Raw genomic sequence first — 24,421 nt, 5'->3', positions numbered from 1 at the left:
TTGCCAGTAACAATTTACATTTAATTATTATGTATAAAAAACTCGAATTTGTTGAGTTTGTGTTCATGTTTGGATAAAAGATAATAAATGTGATATAATATTTTGGTGAATTGGAAGTGTTTTCTTATTATACAGGGTGTCAGTGACATCGTAGTAAAAACTTTGAGGGATTCTGAGTTGATATCAAGTGGAATTTTCCGTCGCAAAAGTATGGAACTGAAAATTACTTGTGTAAATTATATTCGTTAATTAATTTCTTCCCGAAATTAGATCACTATAATAAATTATAAACTTAGATGTATCTTCACAAATTCGCATCACCATATTATGTTTCCGTTGCACTAGTATATATGATCACTATAGCCATAATGATTTGTTTGTTTATATAATTCGAGAGCACTAAATATGGTATGGTGATATCATCAAAACTCGGTAAACTCGGCTCACGCATAATCCACTTATGGACTTGCATAAAAAATATATAGTTTGGGTTATGATGAATAAGCACGTTAAGCCGTTGGTTCCGGGCTACTAGCCCAAACACCTCCAGCAATCCGCAGTGGAGCAGCGTGGTGGAGTACGCTGACGCCTATGCCTCCCCAAAATATGTATATTTTGGTGAATTGGAAGTGTTTTCTTATTATACAGGGTATCAGAGACATCGTAATAAAAACTTTGAGGGATGATTCTGAGTTGATATCAAGTGGAATTTTCCGTCGCAAAAGTATGGAACTGAAAATTGTTTACTAAAACACAAAAATTTGCATGAATTTTCCGACAGGAAATTCCACTTGGTATCAACTCAGAATCATGGTCTGAATCATCCCCCTCAGTATTTGTTACTGTGTCACCAACACCCATACGCACCTTTATGGCTAGCTGTAGTTGTATGGGGTGTAAGTGACGTCGTAACGAATATACTGAGGGCGGTGATTCGGCTCAATTCAATTCAATTCTTTATTGGTGCTCATTATTCCATTTGATATTAACTCAAAATCATGGTCGTTGTTACACCCTGTATTTGATGAAAAACAAGCCTAAATGTGACATAGAGCCACAGTTGTTATAAATAATATCCAGCCAGTTTAGATATTTATTTCTATTCTATTATCTGTTACACGTAAGTGAAGCATTCCTTTATAATAGGTATTCAAATATAGGTGTACACATAAACTTGACTGTAATTAGGTTTTTTTAGTCCATAATTACAATTATATACTGAATCACGTCTATATAGTTACAAATTACATGGAAACAGGAGTTAATCGTGTTAACTACAATTTTATACAGATCATGTCATGATTATTGAGCAGTAATCGATTATAGTTGTATTTATTTCTTGATTTGTATCAATCAATATCAAACACTAGCATACGTTACTGTTTATTCAATAATAATTACTATTAATTTTAATGTACTTTATATTCTAGTACCTATAATTATAATTATTAGTTCTTCTATTGATTAAAGAAGTAGTTACAATGTAATGGAGCAGTAGTCGTGACTCGCTGCGCTGGCGCAGGTGACAACAGTTCACTCGCATCCTGTTGTAGCCCACATACATCCGCCACTGAACCGTACTGAGTGCGTTTACGTTACCTACACTGTATACATTGTGTAAATGATTTCCTTCTACTTGTCGTTTCGATGGATTTATTCAGCCCAGTATTTTGCCACCTGCACAGCATTTTCGGTGGCATTCATCAGGTCCTCTCGCGTACAGGTATCACGACACGCGGGACAAGATGTCAGGTGAGCCATAGTCTGTGGCGTAACACTACACACGCAGCTCAGGTCCGATCCGTTGAGAAAACCCGACCTGGACAGGGTTATCTTTACTTCGGCCAACCTGTGTTCGGAGACTATTTAAAGATTTCCAGGTCGGCCTTGTCAGCTCATGACCCTGTGGAAGGTTCTCCGAGAGGAAGACAAACGGAGTAGGTAGCGTTGCTGTCCTGCGCCAAAGACTGCATCTGGCTTGGGAAGCCTCACAATCAGCAATGATTTCCAAATAATAGTGTAATATTTCTCTGATTTAGTCAGTGTGGACTTGTGGTTCCCTGGGTGGTTCTCAAACGGGGAGCGCCGGTTGGAAGTCCGGTATCGGACTTACACTAATAAGTTATTAATTTATCTTAAGTGCGGTTTCGCTAACACAGTTAAACCTTAGTGAGGTGTGGGTTAAGGATGTACCAGTTGGGATACAGTCGTGATGTTATGTGTTATGGTTACTTTACCTGGATCGCAGACAGCTAGCGTGATCGCTATTACAGCCACGACCAGCGCCAGCCACCGTCGTGTATATTGTATGACCATTTTGTTGGTTCTGAAACAAAAAAAACATCCACAAATTAAAGCTTGAATTATCTTTGTATGTCGCAGACAGGGGGATTAATATGGCCACATCGAAGCAACTCATCTAAAAAAGTAATATTACAATTTGACATTTGCGCATATAAAAGTAACATTGCTGCATGAGCAATAAGGCCGCCTGTTGTGCTTTTCTGTATATGTTGTCCTTATATCTGTATTTTGTGTCCATTGTGCTCAATAAAGTATTTTATTTATTTATTTATTTATTTTATTTTATTAGGCACACCAACAGTTACTACAATAATACATGTATAAATTACATATCAAAAGACTTAAAACTAATTGCGTAACTAATTACAGGTGAGCACCGCATGCAATAGAAAAGAATATAATAATATAATATAATAATATAATGAATGAAAAAAAAAATAACAGACAAACAAAAAAAAAGTTAGATGATCGCCCAGCTGTTTAGTTAAATAAAATAGAATTACCAATTAAGAGTATACTCTCTCTACTATGCTACTATACACCCGATCTAAGAAATTTTATAACTTTGGTTCTGAAACCCGGCAGCTATTTATCTATCTATATATCTATCTATAAAATGGCTATGCTAATTTGTGAGGATATAGCTAAGTTTATAATTTATTATAACGATCTAATTTCGGGAATAAATACTTGTGTTGTTCTTCTTATCGTGTGGGTTGTGAGATGGAACACCAGCCTCATCAACCCTGGTGTCAGGGTTATGATTGAGCCGCCAAAGGCCCCTGACATGGCTCATGTAACGATTACTCACTTACATCTGTAAATAGTAACCGGGTCAAAGGCTTAACGTGCCTTCCGAAGCACGGATCATCTTACTTTCGCACAATCAGGTGATTAGCTTGTAATGTCCTAACCGAACACTAAGTGATTTTTATGATATGTCCCCACCGGGATTCGAACCCGGGGCTTTTGGATCGTGAGCCCAACGCTCAACCACTGGACAACGGAGGCCGTCTTTATTCTATTTATGTAAGTAACTTACTATTTATTTCAATGAATGCAGTTACATTCAATGATGTTGACAAAAAAGTATCACGTTCAAAAAGCAAAGAAACCCACAGTTGGTGACAAAAAGTATAAAGTAAATTGTACTGCGCCTAATTGCCGACACCCGTTTTTTACATTCGACGATTAGTCACGGATATTGTCGTAATTCAGCTTGTGATTTGAAACGGTTATTAGAAGCAATATCCTATTCTAATCAAATAAGAAACTTACAAGTGTCTAAGTTGTACCTACATCAATGGAATTAAGTACTTAAATAGAAACATGCACTAGTTGACGTTTACTACCCTGTCGCACATAGAGTTGTTGGTGTTTTCTGCCTGGTGTGTAGAAGATGGTAAAGAATCATCATCATCATATCATCCAAGTCGCGTCCGGCGACGGCGACTCCTAAATTTCTATCCCAGGTCGATGTTATGATAGGCTCTAATGTGGCTAGCAAAACCGAACTTCGATTTGAAGGTTCGGCCACATGGCGCACTGAATAACTGGCCAGCAGAATTAAACGTATAGTAAAGAATACAGCGACTTTGAGTTGACCACGTTCTTTTATTATTTACGTTATTTCACAGTTCGTTGATCGTTGAAGAAGGAAAAAATATTGCTATTTTATGGATTAGAAAAGTAAAAAATAATAATTTGTTGGATGTTGCCAACAACCCAATAGATAAATAGACAGATCACGAAATTCTAGTTTCTAGGATACTGACACCACTTTCGCTTCGTCCACTTTCATTAAAGTCTTAAAACATACTGGCCAGTATAGAGTACAAACAATACTGTATAAACTTATGCACTTTGACACGATGTTCTAAGATGAACATCTTGTTATCGTAAGATGGACATGATGAACTGTGCAATTAATCATGAATATAACCTATGAGGGGCTCGGTGGCGCAGCGGTAAACGCGCTCGGTCTGCGATTGTTGAAGTTAAGCAACTTTCGCAAAGGCCGGTCATAGGATGGGTGACCACAAAAAAAAAGTTTTCATCTCGAGCTCCTCCGTGCTTCGGAAGGCACGTTAAGCAGTTGGTCCCGGCTGCATTAGCAGTCGTTAATAACCATCAATCCGCACTGGGCCCGCGTGATGGTTTAAGGCCCGATCTCCCTATCCATCCATAGGGAAGGCCCGTGCCCCAGCAATGGGAACGTTAATGGGCTGATGATGATGATGATGATAACCTATGCCTCAAATGCAGGTTCATTTACGTTCGGAATGTACCTAAGCTTTTAACGTAAATAACTGTGGTCCAGTGTTGAGCGTTGGGCTCACAATCCCAGGTTCCCGGGTTCGAATACCGGTGAGGTATATCACAAAATTCAGTTTGTATAATACCTGGTTTGATCAGGACATTACTGGGTGGGTGATCAGGTGATTGATGGTAAAATGATCCGTCACGAAGGATGGCACGTTAAGCCGTTGGTTGCGGTTACTACTTACTGATGCAAGTAGTAGTCGTTACATGGGTCATGTCAGGGACCTTTGGCGGAATAATAACCCTGACTCCAGGGTTGATGAAGTCGGTCTTGCACCTCACTTCTCTTATGGAAGATAAAAAGCTGAACGCGTTCTAAGTATGTTTTTCCAGTATAAGCAACTTGAGGAGCGTAGGAGTTCATTAACTAATAAAACCAAATGAATCAAAATTTTAAATAGTTCAATTAATTCAAATCCACACAAGCAGTTATAACAACAATGATATAAAAGTGTGGGTGTCATTCATTTCTTGAGTGACAGGTCAATGAACTCAAGTTCAAGGTATTTTCGCGGAAGCTGGTACAAACCTCGCTCTTTACAGCAAATTATATCATTTCCCACCTTGTTCTTTAGGTACTTGTTTATTTAATTTTAAATTGACAATTATAGCTTTTTAAAGTACTACAAGAAAGTACATTTTACTTGGTTAAGGCGAAAACTGGATGCTGTAATTGTGATTATTGGTCTTCATGGGATCCGTTTGGTTTCTGCATCGATTGTCTATTGTTTCGAATGTTTCTAAATGGATGACAAACATGCTTTAATATGAGGCACCAAGTGGATCGACTTAATAGTATATAAGTAACATGAATAAAATAGTACTATAACATGCTTTTAAACATAACTAACATTTATCTCTAAAAACAAACTCCGAGACTCCGAAAAGCAACTCCGAGACGTCTATGTTCGCAGGCAATCGATTGATAATCGGGGGGCGTGCTTTGTTCTTGAATAATAGTTTATCAATGTTCGTAGATGTTCGAAATGTACTTACACCACTTACTTAGCTACAAATATTTCCAAGCGAGACAGTGTGGCGACAAACTACACCTGCCTTCTTGCAAAAACCAAACATAATCGAACTCATAAAACCACCGCAAGCATCTCTAAAACCAATAATATAGGTACGTAATAAGCTTCGTGATAAAAACTACAACTTACAATTATTGTGATTTGTCCAAGAATGCTAATGCGATGAGCCTTCAATATCGTAATGTGCGTGTTGCGAGTGTGCGTATACGCAGATGCATCTACTCGGCGTAATGATGTGACCACAAGGACGCGAAGATGGGCCGAGAATGGCCCACTTTGACTTGAGCAATCGCTTTTCTGGAGTTGCCGCAGTCTTAAATAATACCTTTTCAGGAATTCATCAAACTCGCAGTTGATAAAAATATGGCAAAGAAGTTGTTTACGCTGTGCGACAGCCTTGTAAAATATTGATTTGGTATATATTTCGATATTATATTGAAGACTATTTATTGTTTTATACACACGTAAAGCTTATAAGTACGTTGAATAAAATATTTTTTATTATTAAAATATTACTTATTTTTTATCACTGGGAATCCTAATTTAATAATAAGTACGTTTCCTTTGGTATAAATCAACTTACAAAATTTCTAGACGAAATAATCAATTAGAGTAGTTCCTAATTCAATATTTTTTTGGATAAAATACAAGAGTAAGTATAATAACTAACCTGACCTAACCCGCCTAAATTGAATAAAGAGCCGCTGGATAATTGCTGACAAAGGTTAAGGTTAGGTTTAGTAAAGATTGGCCAATTATTATTTACCTGTCTGACAGCAAAGATTTTAAAACATCAAGTCAACCAAAAAGCAAAATCAGCTAGAATTAAAGCGAAACGAGCACCTCGTTTCTAAAATAAATCAGTAAATTGTTCACAGCGAGTAAATTGCTCGAAAATTCAACAAAAGTAAATGTTTAAAGTTTCGATTCTAAATTAAGGCGGTCAAAACTGGTTATGCGCAAAGAGAAATCTTCTCGCAAAGTAAGTACTACTGATAAGATATGAATTATTATAAAGTATAATAATGGGCGGACAGGTATAATTACGATTAGGTAATCTGGTAATGCGGCGAGAATATTGGTCTGTGACAGGGCTGGACTAAGCAATACTGGTTCAGACTCATATTTCTTGGCTTGTTACGAATAATGGGCATATTTTTTCTGCATCATTGTAAAACACTTACTTAGTAACTATTACCTCTTTAAAAAGAGAGAGAGAGAGTTTGAGAGTTTTTTTTCCTCTTTTCTTTCTTTTTTTTATTAAGTTCATCATGCAAAAATATATATTTTTAATAATGGATATGACCAAACTTAAGCGTTCAATATTCCGTGAAGGTCTAAGTGGTGTACCTAATTATCAATTTAGTTTTTTTTTGACGTGACTTATTGTAGATTTGCCTCAGATGACATTAACTACTTGGCTGGACAAATGGGGAGCGCTGATGACTCTCACCCGGTACAAGGTTTAAGACAACAGGCCTAAAGGTGCCCAGTTGGTCGCGAACGTCGGCTCAGGGCGTCGTCTGAGAGGAAAAATATTTGAAAATATCTATTTAGAGATTATCAAGTTTGTCATATTAAACTTTTTTAGACTACTATATTTATTATTAGTATTCGAACAGCGTGTAATATGTCCATAAAATATGTTCTAATAGTAGGATATATAAACGTAGTAACCATAGAAACAAACTCGTTCAGAAACACGATTATTATATTTACTTAAGCAATAAAATATAATATTTTTTGCTATGATATTCGCATGTGAATCCTGAACCAGTTTGTGCCATACAATTAGTAACACGGTATTATTATTTTAATTAAATAAGTAGACGTAAATCATAAATGAATCATAATTATTAAAAGTATGTTAACCTCTTGGGAAAAAAACGAGCTTTAAAATACACGAGCCATGCTGTAAGCAACTTGAGCTACAGTAAGCTTAACTTGCTTGTAAGCTAGTTAATTATTGCTTAAGGATGCGATAAAATTAATTATTTGAAAAAAGTACGTACATGATCGAGTAATAAATTCAAAATTAATTATCAGAATGCGTATGTCCGCCTACGACATTACATAGTTAATGAGTTTCTATTTTTATTGGCTTCCGCTATTTTTTGTGCAAATTCAACTTGAGCAAATTGGTGGCCATTGAAGCCCAGCAGGGCTGGACATATTTTGAATTGGATAAGTGCGTACACATACGAACACGCAGGAATACCCAGACTTTCCAAATAGGTACTATGACTATGAGAGTGCGTACGTTGGGCACGAGATGGTAGACATTAGACCAGTGGTGATTACGAGTCAAATTCGTACGAAAACGCACCTAAAGTGGGAACCTAAAGTGACAACTGTAGCCCCTGCGCAACTCCGTACCAGTAATAATTCGCATACAAGGCCAGCTTACCACACAGCATTGTACCACCTATCTGCAGCCACATCTGGGCAAATCACTGGCGCGGGGCTATCTTTATTTGTTCAAGACAATTAATATCGCAAATCTTCCGTTGATCCTGCAAGTTGGAAGTTATTATCAAGAAAAGTAGGGCAACGCGCACTTTATTTTTGTTAATTTTTATTTTTTTAATAATATTTTATTTTACATTTTTTTAAATGAAAAGGTCCTTAGAAAAGGTTCAGTACGATTTACTCAGAGAGGGCGTGCGTGTATGAAACGATTGATGAATCTGGAGGAAGCAAGAGAAGTGTGTCAGGATCGAAGCAAATGGAATTTCATAGTCTCTGCTTACCCCGGTGGGAAATAGGCGTGAGTTTATGCAGTTTGTATGTATTTTATATGAACAACCTATATACAAGCATTCACTAATCACAGGGTTCCCCTTAATCAATTGGAGTATGATCGAGTAATACTCCCATACGCAGCTCCACTTCGGATTGACGGATCTTTGACCGTAGGTTGATTATTTGTTGATTTGATTTACCTTAACCTACCTTACCTTAGTGATGACCATAGATTATACTAAATTGTAAATTAGTGTGAACGGCATTTGGGTAAACGAACTACCTTTAGAGGTCACATAAAGTTAAAATTAATACACGGTTATTGCTAAAATAAACATCATCCGGCTGATTTGTGAGTTAAAGATAGAGAAATCTCGAAATGGTTTTAAAATTAGTATAGAACTTATTTTCCCTTACATACCGAATTCTTTGTAAGAGTAGATGTTGCTTCCCGGCCAATATAATTACAATCTCACACGTTTGGAATCTAATTAAGTAATAGACAATATCAATAAAACTTTTTTACGTATTTTTTGTTCATCAATTTCAACAACCATTAAATTATAATAACACGGTATTAAAGTTTATCCGACAGATCCTTTTAAGATAATAGGTACCTAGCTGCTAATTTAATGAACACTTGCGATTAATAGGCGGATGTAAGACGACTTTGTGAGGTTGTCAGGGGAAATACGTACTTAGGTCCTGAACAATAAACACCGCCGTAATACCTTACTGACATAACGGTGTCTTATACAACTACTTATAGTATTAAGCCCAGCTTCCACTGTGTGATTTATGGTACGCAGAGATGTGTTGTGCAGGTCATGTTGGTGCTAATAAAGGTCTTATCTCACTAGGACACCACGGTGACGCCACCAATAAATCTATGCTGGTGTCTTGTTGGTTGCGCGACCAACAAGACACTAAGTGAGGGAGGGTTTTATATACGACTACATACATTTTGCCACATGTACGGTGTCATAGTTAGACAGAGCCCTAACCTACCAAAAGGAAGGTTGGAAGTTTGGCGATACCCCAATAAGCACATAGTACTTATGGAATTCATATTCCCGAGAAATGCATTTTCAGAGGTATGTGATTTAACCAATATTGGGCTGGTTTTCCCTTCGCGGATTGGAAGGTCAGACAGGCAGTCGCTTCTGTAAAAACTGAACCTGTCAAATCTTCAGGTTAGGTATGCGGACACAGTGAGAAACGGGATAATGTTCACCTTTACGGAGATGATGATATGGATCGGCTTATTTTTATTGATAGTTGATATAAATTCGATAACCCTAAGTAAATAAATCTGGTATGGGTATGTGTAACCTGTGTGAATCTTTATAAGTCACTATCGATTATCGATTCCCTGTCAAACTTTTCATAAATAATTTGTTACAATTTTGTTTTAAGTAGGTATTTGTTGCATATTCGCGTCGCGTCGTATCGCGCGTGATGTGTTTTAACCCTTACCCATATAAAGTCGGACGCATTGTAACAGGTCATTGGCGTCGGTCTCAGATCCTGACTGATTCACGCGGATTTCCACGTACACGACGTGATGATTCTCGGCTCGCGGAGTCACGCGAGAACGCGGCTGTTATCGGGTTAAACCTCACGTAATGATGATACTAATCAATCGATGACTTATTTATTACTTTAATTTGCATGGTGCTTTTTTTAAGCTGGGGCTTTTAAATGCCTTAAATCGTGCATCGTATTACTGCGACTTATAAAATCTATTGTGATCGCAACCTTATGCGACAGTTCACCTATAAGCCTCGCACTAGCTATGCAGTGTAGTATTTGATTAGGTGTGAGAAGTTTGAGCGCCGTGGAGTCATTAGGTTTAACACGATGCTTGCACGTCAAGGGCTCACACTCCTCTAATAGAGTGTCAGCCTCCTTGTGACAAAATCTGCACAATTTGCTTGCATGGTGCATACTAGGGTAACATCATCTTGCGACTGAGTTCTGGTAGGCAGGTCAATGTGTGACTTAGCTGGGCTGGGACGAAGGGAAGGTATGTGTCTGGTAATGGAACTTACTATGGCTATTTACTTTCAATTAAGTCCCTCACAAAGGGGTGCGTCTTCAGACTGCCGACGCTACAGATAGGCTAAGGCGAACAATTTTCCTAAAGGTGAAATATTTAAATTTTAATATGGCATGTATTCTTAGGTTAACGCGTGTTTTTTAAGGGCCTCAGTTGCCTGAGTTAAAGGTTTTATGACACAGTAGGTAAGTACCTAAGTATGTTTCTGAAATCATCGTTCTTAATGTCTAACATCTGACCTACGTAACAAAGTCTCCCAATTGCCTCTTACTGATTTCAAATCCGTTATCTTGACGTGCATCAGATCAGCTGATCAGGCAGGCGGGTACCCATACCGGTTACAATGTCTAACTGTAAAGTATACTTTGTTCTATAGCTTTATATGTTAGAAGGAAACCATGCATTGAATGATGCATATTATTATGTTTCTTTCATTAGGCAAGAACTGCAAAGAATACGTGCATTTATGCATGTCACGTTAAAGATTTCGTAAATTACTTACTTTTAAATTAAAATTATGGTGAAATACGATGTAGGTACCAAGAAATATTTAATTAGACAGATTCTGTCTGCATTACAATAAACTATACCCGTTATACAAATAGGAATTTATTAATTGGGTAAATAAGTAGGTAGATCTGTCCTGAGTGAGTTTAGCAGGTGACCAGTGGGTTACCGCGTCCTTGCATTCACCACCACTTAACTACCACATCTTATCACCGATGTCATCGTCTAACTCCAAACGGACAACGGCCAGTAGAAAGGCAATCTGACTTACCTTTACTTATTGTGCATCATTCCTGGGAAAATTTGTCACTCACTAAAAGTTTCAAAATCGCAACACGTGTAAACAGTAAAGCGAAAGTGTGCAAAAATTCGCGGAAGAAAACTTTGCTAAAACGTTCACAAATCGCTCTGAAGCGTTCAGAAACCGTTTGGAAGTCGGTCGCTGTGTGAGGAGCGCGCGCGCCTGCGTGGTTCGCGGCGCTCGTTTCTCTGAGGTGTCGCGAGGAGAAAGTCTCGGCCGTGGAGCGCGCGCGCCGGTTGGCGGCGGCGGTGGTGGGGACGTGACGTCTACTACACCTGAGCATCGCATTGCTTCATCGCCCGTCGTGATTGTGTGATCCTCTCGCGGAACTTCCATGAGGGACCAAGGACGATGATTAGACCAAATTATATGTACGGGTTTCTTGAGGTTTTTAGGCCTCTTGAGCCAATAGTTAGGTTTTTAGTTGATAACCTATTGGTAGAGGTAATGCATCTGCGTGCCGAACAGAAAGGTTATTTTAAATACTTATAATCATAATCATTTATTTGCTTAAAACATGGTATTTTAACATGGTAAAAAGTGTAAATAAGTACATCATGTTTTGCTTATAAAAATAGGCATGCAATATTGGTAGTGCGACGGGTAATCTTAAACAGTTTTATCTTATAAATTCTTCAATTTTATAAGAATTTTTTTCATTGAGCCATTCATACAATTTTGTCTTAAATTGAGTTAAAGGTAATTGTTTTATGTCAGATGGTAATTTATTATATAATCTTATACACATACACAAACAATTACGGTTATATTTTTCTGTCAATGGTACATCAAAAAAAAATCAGTCTATGGTGATTTCGTTGGCTTCTTGTGCTTACATCAGCAGCTGAAATAAATAAATGCAAGTTTTTTTTGACAAAAATGCAGGTGTCATATACACTTGTAGGCTGCGCGTTTGAATCCAGATGAGCTTGGGTTTAGACCGCACCTCAAAAACTGGAGGGGGTTGAAGTTCACCACGATGTTCCATTGCAGGTGAGGTGTAAAGGACTCCGACTGGGCTTAAGGTGGGCTTAACTACCAGTTGCATGAAGTACTTACTCAGCAAAAGACCAGCAGCTATAGTTAGTTTTGTTATGAGAGCCTAGGATTATTTCTATTTTATGACGATCAACCAGCTAGGTCTTTTACCAGAAAAGGTGGAAAAAGGGTAGGGATTTTAAAGATGAACTTAAAAGAAACGTAACTGATTATAACTGTTTATTTTTTATGTTTATTTTAAGTGCTATTGCACTTTATTTTAAGTGCAATAAGTACAATACAATACGAAAACTCAATTTTTTCGTATTGTATTTTATTGCATTGTAAGGAATTACAGCAGAAAAAGTAATTAAATTAGTAGACTACTTACCTACTTACATAACATACATAAACAGCCTATATTAATCCCACTGCTGGGCACAGGCCTCCCCTCAATCAATCGGAAGGGGTATGGAGCATACTCCACCACGCACCGGATCAGGATCGGTGTACTTACCTACTTATCGGTATATTTTTTCCCATAGTACTTATATAAAAACAGTCAATCTATCGATACATCCTTGCTTATCAACACTATCTATTCATGGTCCTGTTATTATTACCTATGTCCAGATGCATTGCATTTTCCTCGCAGATTTCTCGGAATGTTTCATCAGTACAATTTGTCGCACGGCCTTCCATTATTTTCATGTGAACCTCGTTAAGTTATTAATGAATACAAATTACTGCGCGGCCATTCGTATAGATTAACCAATTAGACGCGTTCCCACGGCGCGTACGCATCCCTTGAGACGCGAATAACTCAGCCTGCGTTTAAGAGGGTGAGTTGACTCGGGTCGCCCTTACTTCTTAACATGTACATAAATAAAATATACATAAGCATTTTGTTTTGTTATCATCGCTGAGTGAGATAGTGGTAGGTACTTGCCACATTACAGGCTACAGATAATATAATATTAAAAGGTACTTTTCAACTTTGCAAGATAATAAAGACACACATCATCATCAGCCGTATGACGCCCACTGCTGGGCATAGGCCTCCCCCAAGGATCTCCACGACGATCGGTCCTGCGCTGCCCGCATCCAGCGGCTTCCCGCGACCTTCACCAGATCGTCAGTCCACCTTATAGCGGGCCTACCCACTGAGCGTCGTCCGACACGTGGTCGCCACTCCAGAACCTTTCCGCCCCATCGGCCATCGGTTCTCCTCGCTATGTGTCCTGCCCACTGCCACTTCAGCTTTGCAATTCTTCGAGCTATGTCGGTGACTTTAGTTCTCCTGCGGATCTCCTCATTTCGGATTCGATCGAGCAGGGAAATACCGAGCATAGCTCTCTCCATTGCCCGCTGAGCGACACCGAGCCTCCTCACGAGACCCATAGTAAGCGGCCACGTCTCACTGCCGTAGGTCATCACTGGCAACACGCACTGGTCAAAGACTTTCGTCTTGAGACACTGAGGTATTTTGGACGAGAAGATATTCCGCAGCTTCCCGAACGCTGCCCATCCGAGTTGGATCCGACGAGAGATCTCTTTCTCGAAGTTGGACTTACCTAACTGGATTATTTGTCCTAGGTAAATGTACTGGTCTACAACTTCGAGTGTAACGTTCCCAACCTGAACTGGAGTGGGTGCGACATGGTCGTTGGACATAATTTTTGTCTTTGCCATGTTCATGCTAAGACCCACTCGTTGGGATGCGTTACTGAGATGCTCGAGCATGGTGTTCAGGTCTTCCAGGGTCTCAGCCATTAGGACTATATCATCGGCAAATCGAAGGTGCGTCAGGTACTCGCCGTTGATGTTGATGCCAAATCCTTTCCAGTCCAGAAGCTTAAAAATATCCTCCAATGCAGCAGTGAACAGTTTCGGAGAGATGACATCTCCCTGTCTCACTCCTCGCTGCAGTTGGATCGGATTAGAGCTCTGGTTCTGTACTCGAACTGACATAGTGGCATTTTGGTAGAGGTCCCTTAGCACTTCGATGTACCTATGGTCCACTTGGCACCTCTGAAGAGACTGCAACACCGCCCAGGTCTCGATCGAATCAAAGGCTTTCTCATAGTCCACAAACGCCAAGCAAAGTGGCAGATTATACTCTTCGGTCTTCTGTATAACCTGCCGCAGCGTATGGATGTGGTCTATGGTGCTAAAGCCTTTTCGGAAACCGGCTTGTTCGGGAGGCTGGAAGTCGTCAAACCTGCAAGCGAGACGATTCGTAATGACCCTCGAAAACAACTTGTAGACATGGCTCAGAAGCGAGATAGGTCTGTAGTTCTTCAGTAGGGCTTTATCACCTTTCTTGAAGAACAAGATCACCTCGCTTCCGCTCCATGCCCTCGGCGTTTTGCCCTGAAATATGACGGAATTGAAGAGCCTTTGGAGGACTTTAAGTATTGGCGTTCCGCCCGCTCTCAAAAGTTCTGCTGTGATTCCATCATCTCCTGCCGCTTTGTTGTTTTTGAGTTGTTTGAGGGCCATCCTAATCTCGTACAGGCTGACGTCCGGGATATCTTCAGTGTAGTGTCGGGTAAGCTTGGCTCGAGGGTCTCGAGCCATGCTTTCGCCTGATGTTTTCGTGGAATATAGCTGTCTATAGAAACTCTCAATCTCCCTCAGGATTTCGGGAGTCGACGAAATGATTCTGCCGTCCTCAGTTTTCAGTCTCGCTAGTTGACTTTGCCCAATAGACAGATCTTTTGCGAACACCTTGGAGCCCTTGTTCCGCTCTATAGCCTCTTTAATACGTTTAGTATTAAATAGGCGAAGGTCGCTCGTCAAAGACTTCGAGATCTGTCTATTAAGTTGTCTATAACGTAAGACATCCGCTGAGTCCTGCAGCCTCATTTCGTGTCTCTTATCCATGAGTTCGAGTGTGTGTGCGGAGAGTTTCTGCGTTTTGGTACGGCGGGTTCTAAAGTGTTTAGAACCTACCGTACGGACAGCATCCACCATCAGGTCGTTTATATCGTCCACGTCTGCGCAGTTCTCAAGGAACTCGAAGCGGTTTTGAAGCTCGAGCTGAAAGCGCTCGGGGTTTTGGATTTGGGCTGGCGCCGGTCGGAGCGTGGATTTTATCAGTCGCGATCTTTCTAGCTTGATATTGATATTCAATGTGCCTCTTACCATGCGGTGATCGCTTCCCGTCTTAACGGCATTGATCACAGAGACATCATTGAATATGTGCTTTTTCGTCGACATGATAAAATCGATCTCATTTTTATACCTGCCACTGGGACTCATCCAGGTCCATTTGCGGGTCGCGGGCTTCCTGAAGAAGGAGTTCATCATATAGAGGTTCTCCTTCTCCATAAAGTCCGCAAGCATCCCGCCTCTGGTGTTCCGGACCCCAAATCCAAATTGCCCCACTCTCAGCTCGTTACCGCAACGTTTCCCCAACTGTGCATTAAAGTCCCCCATCACAATCGTGTAGTGGCTTTTATGGCTATGCATGGCTTTAGAAAGACACACAATAATATATAAATGCAAAATTTCTAATGAATTGTAATTTTAATTGACAAACACAAATCTTACGGCAAGTCGTGGAAGTCGCCGACGCTTATGTTTAGATTATACTGTACTTTTTTCAAATACTCTCTTACAGATTTTTTTATCTAAGAGTGACTAAGCACATTAAAGTTTTAAAGCAAAACAATGATAAAACAAATCAGTGTTAGGGCTGTCATCGGCACATTAAACATATTTATTGCGGCAGTTAGCTCGAGCAGACAAACAGGGGTATACATCCTTGATGACAACTCCGCCATTCGCCACTGAAGGGACGAACTCGAGATTTTTGAATAAAATTAATAAAATTATTATTGTCTCTCTTGTCACGTAGGTCAGCAGGAAGAAATCTCTTTGTTTAGACATAAGCTTACCTGCACTATCTGTTTTCTTTGTATGTTCCTTGTGTCTGTTTTATTGTGTACAAATAAATATTTATTAATACTTAAAAAAAATTGTCCTCAATTCCTTAAAAGCTTTCGTGCTTGATTAGAGATGTAAGTGCATAAAGAAAATCTTTGTATTGTTACCATTACTAATGTAATATCTTTGGACACCCAAGTCAGAACTGCTCTATTTAGATGCAAGAACGTTGTCGTCTGTTAGTCAAAGAACGGCTTAGTACTTTTTCAATATTTCGGTACAGAGATTTTTTTCAAAAAGAAAACATCTTTACCAGGGAAACGGTCATCTGACTCCGTCCCTGTAAGTTCGGAAGCCATCTGTTTATACAATTATCGGTTAAGAGCCGCATCAGTGGCGCGCGCTGTTCTTCCTAAATGATTCCTTCATGGCTAACCATTGGAACATTCATTAGTAGCCCGGCTAACGCACTCGGATTAGTACGCGTATAACTATTGAATAAAAACTTCTTGGTCGGCTTAATAAATAATCAGTAAAAAACAGTATTAAAAAGAAAACTAACTTATTTACTTAAAAAAATAAGTATCCAAGTAGATATAAAATAAAAAGTAGTGTTTATTTAAATTTAGAACTCAAATAATTCAAAAACAAATGAATTATAAAAGAACGGCTTAGTCGCTGTTTCGATATTTTAAATTCGAACGTGACATTAAAATTAAAAAATACTAAAAAAAACAGAGCCATGGAAAACTACCTAAACTACCAGTGTGGGGAAGAAAGTTGGGAGCAACAAGTTATACCAGTAAGCAGATTTCAGAACATGGAAACAGTTCCAATAGCGAAGCAGAGATGCCAGGCCAACGCTCGTGAGAGGGACCGCACGCAGAAGTTAGTATTGATATTAAAATAATTATAATTACTTACTTATATTAAAAAAGACGATTATTTTGTTAACCTCAGGTGGTGCGATTGCTAAGCTTAAAGAAGCTCCGCATTATGTCTTCTATTATAATCAGTTCGATTGCCTGTCAGGCATTGAAATAAGATCGACCTTTTTCGCGAGCCTTCCTTTAATATAGGGGTAGGCAGAGCTACGAGTCCTACATAACGCGTCATGAAGACTTCAGACGTAGGCGCCTTAGGTTATACAAAATGTTAAACCTAGTGATAGAGCCCATTGCCCATATAGAAGAACATCAATTGATGGGTACTTACGACATGCTTGGGATTAAAGTTTTTTAGATGTTGAGAATATCAAATACATTCAAGATCATGCATTATGTAGGAGATATGTAATAACCACATAAATTAACTTGCTGTTTGTTAGACACCTTTCTCGCTTTTGCCTTAAATAATTAGGTACTTACTTAATAAATAATAATCATGTTGTTGATGTTGATATACCGAAGCAGCGTGAACGCCGCGTTCCACACGCTGCGCCTGCTCATACCGACGGAGCCGCCGGACCGGAAGCTCAGCAAAATCGAGATCTTAAGGCTCGCTGGCAGCTATATCACGCATCTTGACAACCAGCTCTATACCGGTGAGTTCACGTCGCAAATATAGTAGAATCCAGATAGATGAACCGTGCAGTAGATGATTTACTAACCGGACAAGGCACAAAACAGACAAGCTGCTTAGCCATTGTTTTCTTTCACTACGCAAGTTAGCCGGTTTCTAGCTGGAGTTGTATTAAACGGAATTCAAGCCGCTTCAGACTAATTTTCTTCGACAAAATAATTATATCGTCATTAAATTCCCTATTTGTTATTCTATCCTAAGAAAATCTACAATAACTCCCATCAAATATGGATAAAGAACATTTTTACCTACAGGCTGGTAGGATTATGTATAAGTAAGTATTTTCTTTGTTCTAAGTTTTTGTAATTTTCAGGTGACATAGAACAACCTTGCCTACAGAAACATGACGCCGAGAACAAAACCACATCGCTTTGTACATTTTGCTGGACAACTGTCAAGAAAGATGTAAGTTATATCATATCAGGGAGGTTAAAATGGCCACATTGAAGCAATTTATCTAAGAAATCTATATTGCTATTCGACATTCGTTTGCAATGCGCACTTACCTTTATATGCGCAAATGTGAAATTACAACATTGCTTTCTTAGGTGAATCGCTTCGATGTGGCCATTTTAACCCCGCCGTTAATGATTTTAGTCTTCTGCGATCGATTTCGTTACAAATCCATAGAATCAAAAAACAATACTATACTTACAGAACTGGTATAGAATAGAAAAGGATTTTTAAAGTCGATAAGCTATGGATTTCGTAACACATAACACAAGCTACATCCCCAATTCAGACGTGGAGTCCGCTGCCCCCAGATATCGAATACCTATATAATACAATGTTATAATTACAGATTTCATTATCTGTTTTCAGAAATATGCAAACGTATCAAACTATTACAAACCGCATCATTGAAGAGGACCGTCACTTAGCATACGAACATACGAACTTAGCTAGTCCACGAATTTATATTCACCAAAGATAATTTAGATAATGTAGCAATGTGACATATTATTATAAATAGTACGTATAAAAATATAAGAGAATTTAATATGTGTAACTCACTTCATAATTCGGCTAAATGACCCGGAAAGGGTCAAATATTATATTACTTACTATTAATAATTGTAATAAAGAAATGAATACTAAGATGTAAACATAAAAAATAAAATATAATGTGTAATGTATAAACCCATCTTAATTAAAAAAAATTTAATCAAATCAAATTATTTATGTGTTTATTTTTTTAACTGACTTCAAATATGAAGAAGGTTAACAATTTCGTATGAATGTAATATTGTTTTTATTTCACAAATGTATGTTTTTATGTATATAAGTTGTTGAATACAACGTTATAATCTAAATTCAGAAGTCGGCGCATTTGACAAGTCGGTTTATTATCTATAAATTACTTTTTATTTAGTACTTACACTTCTTTTACTTGATGAAGTTTTTCATCTATTAAATAAAACCCATTCTATACTTTAAAATGGCACCATTTTATTTTCTTTAAATGTATTTGCTAAGTATCGATAGGCAGGAGAATTATTAAGAAAATTATACTCGAAATATTCACAACCAGTGTTATTTAGGTGGTTATAATTATATTAAACAACAATTATGTAAGTTGGCAGTGTTTTGTGAACAATTTAGTAAAACGTGGAAGCCTCATATCTTGACCAATGCCATATGTTTAGAAAAACTACAGTTCTATAAAAATACTACATATTTACATTGCATACAAATAAACAATTATTACAAATAAGTAATTTTGTGTTTTATTTTAATGACTGACTAAATATTTTAAGTGTCGAATGTAGGTAAATAATCGTTTATTTAAGTACTTGACACATTTATGTGTTTCCGATTGAAATATAGTTTTAAGTAGATAATAAAGTAAACTTTCATTATAGACACGACATACACTCACAAATACACTTATTGTTATTAAGTGACTAGTAAAAAATCTAGTCAAATTAAGTAAATTACTTAGTCTATTCTTCATAAATATTAAGGCAAGTACTTATTTACAGAAAATACATTTCTATACGAATATATAAACAGACAATCATTATATAATAAACTATTATTTCACGCTATATTCTACAGAAATGCATTTGCAAATAAAACAATTTTTATAATTAAAATTTTCACATCAAGGACTCGTGCAAACATCAACAAAATATAAACCACGTTGCGTTTATAACATCACATACTTACACTCATTTTCCTCTATGAAGACATCACAGTCAAAAGATATTTATAAAATACTTACTAGAACCGTCTCGTTTTACACAAAACTTTAAATATCAGACTTAATGAAAAAGATTGATGAATGCCACTGAACAAGTAAATGAGATCAACAATAAAGACACAAAGTATCACAATAGTAATATTTTAGTGTACTTTAGTTGCTTAAATTTATACCCATTTGTGTATAAAGTTATAGTTCTATGACTCAAACCGCCAATTCACTTAATTCAGAACATACCCATCTTTTTCCTAAGTCATTAATTTGTTGATTCCATCATTACGTATATGTACACAGTTTTTACATTACATTTTTCATTTAGCACTGTTATGATTTCAGTTCTCGTCACTAAACTTAGTTCTGCATTGTTTAGTTCTTTGCACTAAAGTTAGTTCCACTTAAGGCTCCGTTCACGGTAGAACAGTAGGTTTTCAGCTATCGAATGCTTCTGTCTCTGCCTATAAAGGGACTTGACTCATGGTTGTTCTTCTCCAAGTTACCAGAGAGTGTGGGGTCCGGTCTACTCCTCTTAAAGAAGCCTAGCTTCCACAAGGCTATAATGAGTAGTATAAGTACTATTAGTCCTACTATGACTGACACTATGATCACCCAGTACGGCACTTCTGTTGGCTCGCTGATCTTCAAGTCTGGGTACGCTATTGTTTCCGCCTGAAAAAGACAATAATCATTAAGTTTAAAACGTTTTATGTTTACTTGTGGTAGCGTATAATCTAAACTCTTTATCAGGATAGATAGAACTTTCCATAAATTACTATTGTCTTTTTAGTGCTTTGCCAAGTTATCAGAAACATTTCTTTTTAGAATTCACAATTTTCAAAAATCTCGCGTCATCAGAAAAAGTTTCTATTGATTGATATATTCGTCATAGTTCCGTGGCAAGGTCCACCACCAAAAAAATGAAAACACTTATATGAAAACTGACCTTAGCAGAATGCGAGTCACCTAGCACATTGTAATGCTCAGAGATTTGTATGGAGGCAGTGGAGGCGATGTTGACATGGCTGACGCGCGGATAGTCCTCGACGAGGGTGGAGTTCCAGAGGCGCGCGCGCACCGTGATCGTGGCGGCCTGCATGCGTGCCAGCCGGTAGATCACGCATTGGAACTGAATGCACTTCGCTGTCTTCTTTTGGCAGTTCTGGAGGAAAGATAACAGTTTTTTACGCGAAACTATGTTTTGTACTTCAATCTTGTCTCTTGTTTTATTTATTTGTTGCTGGTGTTTGCATAAAGTCAATTTGAAAGCATTTTTCGTTCAAATATGACAGAGATAGTTCTTTACGGCATGTAACCCTTTAAAAATAATAGGCTAAAAGAAGACAACATACACCTCAGCAAAAAAGGCATGATGGCTTATGGCAAACTGTCTCTGAAGATAAAAAATAAAGATGTTTCTACCCTCAACCTGATACAAAATTTTACTCACCATATTAACAACCACCTTCCGCTGTCCATCTTGATCCGTGTAAGCTTCCGCCTTCACAATATCGCTGTCTCGTCTCCTCCTCACTTTATTCTCAGATGTGAAGAATCTTTTTGTTTCGTTAGACTCCTTTTCGTTGGAGCTCACACTAAGTTTGCCAGTGGTTAGAAATGGGTCCATTTCTAGGTTTTCTAGTAGGGGTTCCATAGTGCCAGGCCGTGTCGTCAATAATAGAGGGTTGATCTCTCCTTGTGTTAAGAAACACTTGCCGTTGCTTTGGTCTGTAACAATTAGAGAAAACATTATGAAAATTTCTGTAAACTGCATTTTTTTGGAAACGAATTAAGTAGATGTTATAAAAAAAATAATTTTATCTAGCTCAAGTCATTTGGGCAAGATTGATTACTAGCCAAAGAAAGGTTCAAATATTTCTAAACCGATGAACTATGGTTACTTGCTACTCTGTCATGAAAGCAATTCAAAAATAAGAGCAGTAACTTTCCCATAATACTAAGTAATAAATACAATCAGCGTTAGAAGAACGAAGGTTTTATTTGACGTGACATCGTAGTCTTGCCTCGACGAAAGAGGAATTAACATTTCTGAATAACAATTCTTACCAGCTTCTCCAACCACAGTGGGTATATCTTCCGGGTACAGCAACCACTTGCCCTGTTCGTTCTCTGAAGCCACCTGGTACGGCCACAATATCACCACTTGTGGGGAGTGTACACGCCATGGACCCTTGTTGAATACCTGGAATTAGGAAAGAGTTTGTTAGAAAAAAAACTATCGTCAAATGTAAGGTGACTTCAACATGAACCTCTATTGATGGAAGAGGTATGATAACTAGTGAAAATTAGGTAAGGGGTGTTTAAATTCACAATAGCGTATGTTAAACGATGCCGTCTATGAACTGATGATGATGCTGATGACACTAACCTGTGCTTATGGAAAGTTAAGATGTAGTGGGAGACACACTTGTTCTCCCTTGACAGGAGTCACAAACAGGAGACTTGACAGGAGCCAGGAGGGGTGGATCTGTACTTCGGAAGGCACGTTAAGCCGTTGGTCTCGGTTACTACTTACTGATGTAAGTAAGTAGTCGTTACAGGAGCCATGTCAGGGGCTTTTGGCGGCTCAATAGCAACTTTGATACCAGGGTTGGTCAGGTTTGTACTCCACCTCACAACCAACACGATAGAAAATGAGGAGTCACAGTCAGGCGTACAATTCTTTTCGAACTTTTCTTTGGTACAGTGACTTTAGTCAAAAGAAATAATCAATACCTGATAAGTGTGCATGATTCTGGTTCCAACATCGTCAAAGTATTTCATGGCAGACTCTCCCTTGATCTCTCCTCCATAGAACACTTGCTCGGGGCGAGCCGCACTGTAAATAAATAAATATATATATTTAGTAACAGTAAATCACAGCATAGTAAAATATAATCAGTCTTTTACGATTGGAATTAAGATCCCAAATTAGACAGGGATTGTAGGTAACAAATAGATGAGCTATACCTTGATTTGAATATTTTAATTCAACGTTTAAATGCTCGTTCAATTTTCTATTATTCTATTAAGCATTATAAAATATCCCAGTTTCATGAATCGTACAAATGATATGTTACCCTTTAATCACCAGCTCAGCGTTCTTAATGACCATAGCAATAGTCTGAACAGGTTTCTTCCCAGGATGCAACTCCTTGGAAGTGGAGTTGGCCCAAACAGTGAACACCACTGAGGGTTCGTTGTCTTCCAACGCTCTAGCATCGAAGCGAAGGGTGATAGGTTCCGCGTCTTCTGGCTGCTTCTTGAACGGGTTCTCTAGCATACAGGATACTACTGTTTTGTTGACACTCGTGCAGATTACTTGTTTATCCTAAAAGCGGAAAATTGCGCAGGTGAGGACAAGATACAACTTTTGGAGGAGAAAAAAATATTTACTTAACAAGTTTATTAAGTTTTTGTTTATTAAGCTGGAAAGAAGCATAATTTACGATACTGCTCTAATATTCGTTGTTGAAGACTATAATTTATACAGGTTCGGAGCCAATTCAGCTGACAGTTTTTCAGAAATGTGAACCCTATAGTTCCTAGACTTCTTCAATAATCAATCAGAAGTGACTTGGTTGGTTTCTTAATTGATATGACTGCCGCGGTTTATCGGCGTCACCATAAATTTTCAACATCATGAATGGACTAATCTGTCACCATATCCATCATATACTTCTGAAGACGTAGTATCAAAAGTAGCTGCAAGTTGCCTTCTGATTAAGTTCTAGCTCTATCCGCTCTATTACGCATTATACGAGTGAGTTTTATTTATGTATGTCATAATAATTACCTTGATGTCAGCAGCAACGTAGTGCAGACTGGAGTGGTGATGCACCAACAACTGACCCTCATAAGCGGATTCGCCATAGTTGTCCACGTGGATCGCCAACTTTATCTCATCTTCCTGACCCAGGGTTAGCATGTATGCTGTACCGTCTTTAACTGGAAATTTAGAAAAGAGAAATATTTTCTTTTCTTTAAATATGTCTCAAGGTAAATTTATTTGTACAGAACGTGATCCGGACAGAAGTTCCAACTTCTATTTAGAATTGTCTATATTGTAATTTTAAAGTTTATAGATTGCATTGTGATCTTCGAGCGCTTTATGCTTCTCTTTATGCATTATGTTACATGTTGCATTCAGGTGGTACAGTCGGGACATTTACTTCGATTACATCAGTGGTACTGCTCGCAGAAGGAAGGTAGGCACTTATCATACATTCAATCAAAATGAACAAATCTACTTACTCTTAGGCAGCAGCAACTGAGGGTCGACAATGAGATCGCTGATGCAGACGCCGTCAGTGCCGCAGTCATTGAGGAAGTTGGCGCTGAAGGTGGTTCTAGCGGTCGCGTTTAGTACCGGGTAGTCGTCGATGTTGGGCAGAGATCCCACTATGGAGTACCGGGGCTCCGCATGAACTAATGTGTAGGTCAGTTGGAACTGAAAAAATAGACAATAATGTGTTCTAGTATCTTCTTTGTATAATTGAGAAAAC

At 38.3% G+C, this 24,421-nt stretch overlaps 3 protein-coding genes across 6 annotated transcripts in view; 1 reads left to right on the top strand and 2 right to left on the bottom strand.

The window, feature by feature from the left end:
- The window catches only part of LOC126371855 (dual oxidase), a 70,015-nt gene extending 58,615 nt beyond the window's left edge, over positions 1–11,400 (bottom strand). For both annotated transcript variants that reach the window (XM_050017240.1, XM_050017242.1), the window contains exons 1-2: positions 11,240–11,400; positions 2,238–2,326 (exon numbers count right to left, since the gene is read on the bottom strand). In XM_050017240.1, coding sequence (XP_049873197.1) covers positions 2,238–2,316 — 79 coding nt within the window. In that variant the 5' untranslated portion in view covers positions 2,317–2,326; positions 11,240–11,400. The remainder of the gene's footprint in view (positions 1–2,237; positions 2,327–11,239) is intronic.
- Positions 11,401–16,655: 5,255 nt separating this feature from the next.
- On the top strand, positions 16,656–18,612 carry LOC126371887 (transcription factor 15). 2 transcript variants are annotated; one of them, XM_050017292.1, is made up of 4 exons: positions 16,656–17,026; positions 17,551–17,681; positions 18,033–18,124; positions 18,542–18,612. In XM_050017292.1, the coding sequence occupies exons 1-4, from the start codon at positions 16,881–16,883 to the stop codon at positions 18,581–18,583; spliced, it is 411 nt and encodes a 136-aa protein (XP_049873249.1). In that variant the 5' UTR covers positions 16,656–16,880; the 3' UTR covers positions 18,584–18,612. The 2 variants fall into 2 exon arrangements, with proteins under 2 accessions (XP_049873249.1, XP_049873248.1); XM_050017291.1 differs by having other exon boundaries at positions 17,548–17,681.
- Positions 18,613–19,143: 531 nt separating this feature from the next.
- The window catches only part of LOC126371857 (integrin alpha-PS1), a 103,254-nt gene continuing 97,976 nt past the window's right edge, over positions 19,144–24,421 (bottom strand). For both annotated transcript variants that reach the window (XM_050017244.1, XM_050017245.1), the window contains 8 exons: positions 24,171–24,366; positions 23,713–23,864; positions 22,997–23,247; positions 22,653–22,755; positions 21,984–22,119; positions 21,367–21,644; positions 20,863–21,078; positions 19,144–20,588 (listed from right to left, as the gene is read on the bottom strand). In XM_050017244.1, coding sequence (XP_049873201.1) covers positions 20,355–20,588; positions 20,863–21,078; positions 21,367–21,644; positions 21,984–22,119; positions 22,653–22,755; positions 22,997–23,247; positions 23,713–23,864; positions 24,171–24,366 — 1,566 coding nt within the window. In that variant the 3' untranslated portion in view covers positions 19,144–20,354. The remainder of the gene's footprint in view (positions 20,589–20,862; positions 21,079–21,366; positions 21,645–21,983; positions 22,120–22,652; positions 22,756–22,996; positions 23,248–23,712; positions 23,865–24,170; positions 24,367–24,421) is intronic.

The sequence above is a fragment of the Pectinophora gossypiella genome, chromosome 13 (assembly GCF_024362695.1).
Source record: "Pectinophora gossypiella chromosome 13, ilPecGoss1.1, whole genome shotgun sequence".
In the NCBI taxonomy this organism is placed as follows: domain Eukaryota; kingdom Metazoa; phylum Arthropoda; class Insecta; order Lepidoptera; family Gelechiidae; genus Pectinophora; species Pectinophora gossypiella.
Note: the sequence above shows the minus strand (reverse complement) of the source record. Positions and strands in the feature narration are given on the sequence as shown.

What these genes read in the sequence shown, in the direction of transcription:
- LOC126371887 (XM_050017291.1), top strand. Translation starts at nt 16,881, where the DNA reads ATGGAAAACTACCTAAACTACCAGTGTGGGGAAGAAAGTTGGGAGCAA. An exon ending in GAGAGGGACCGCACGCAGAA is followed by an intron (nt 17,027 to 17,547) that starts GTTAGTATTGAT and finishes GATATACCGAAG; the next exon opens with CAGCGTGAACGCCGCGTTCC. An exon ending in TGACAACCAGCTCTATACCG is followed by an intron (nt 17,682 to 18,032) that starts GTGAGTTCACGT and finishes TGTAATTTTCAG; the next exon opens with GTGACATAGAACAACCTTGC.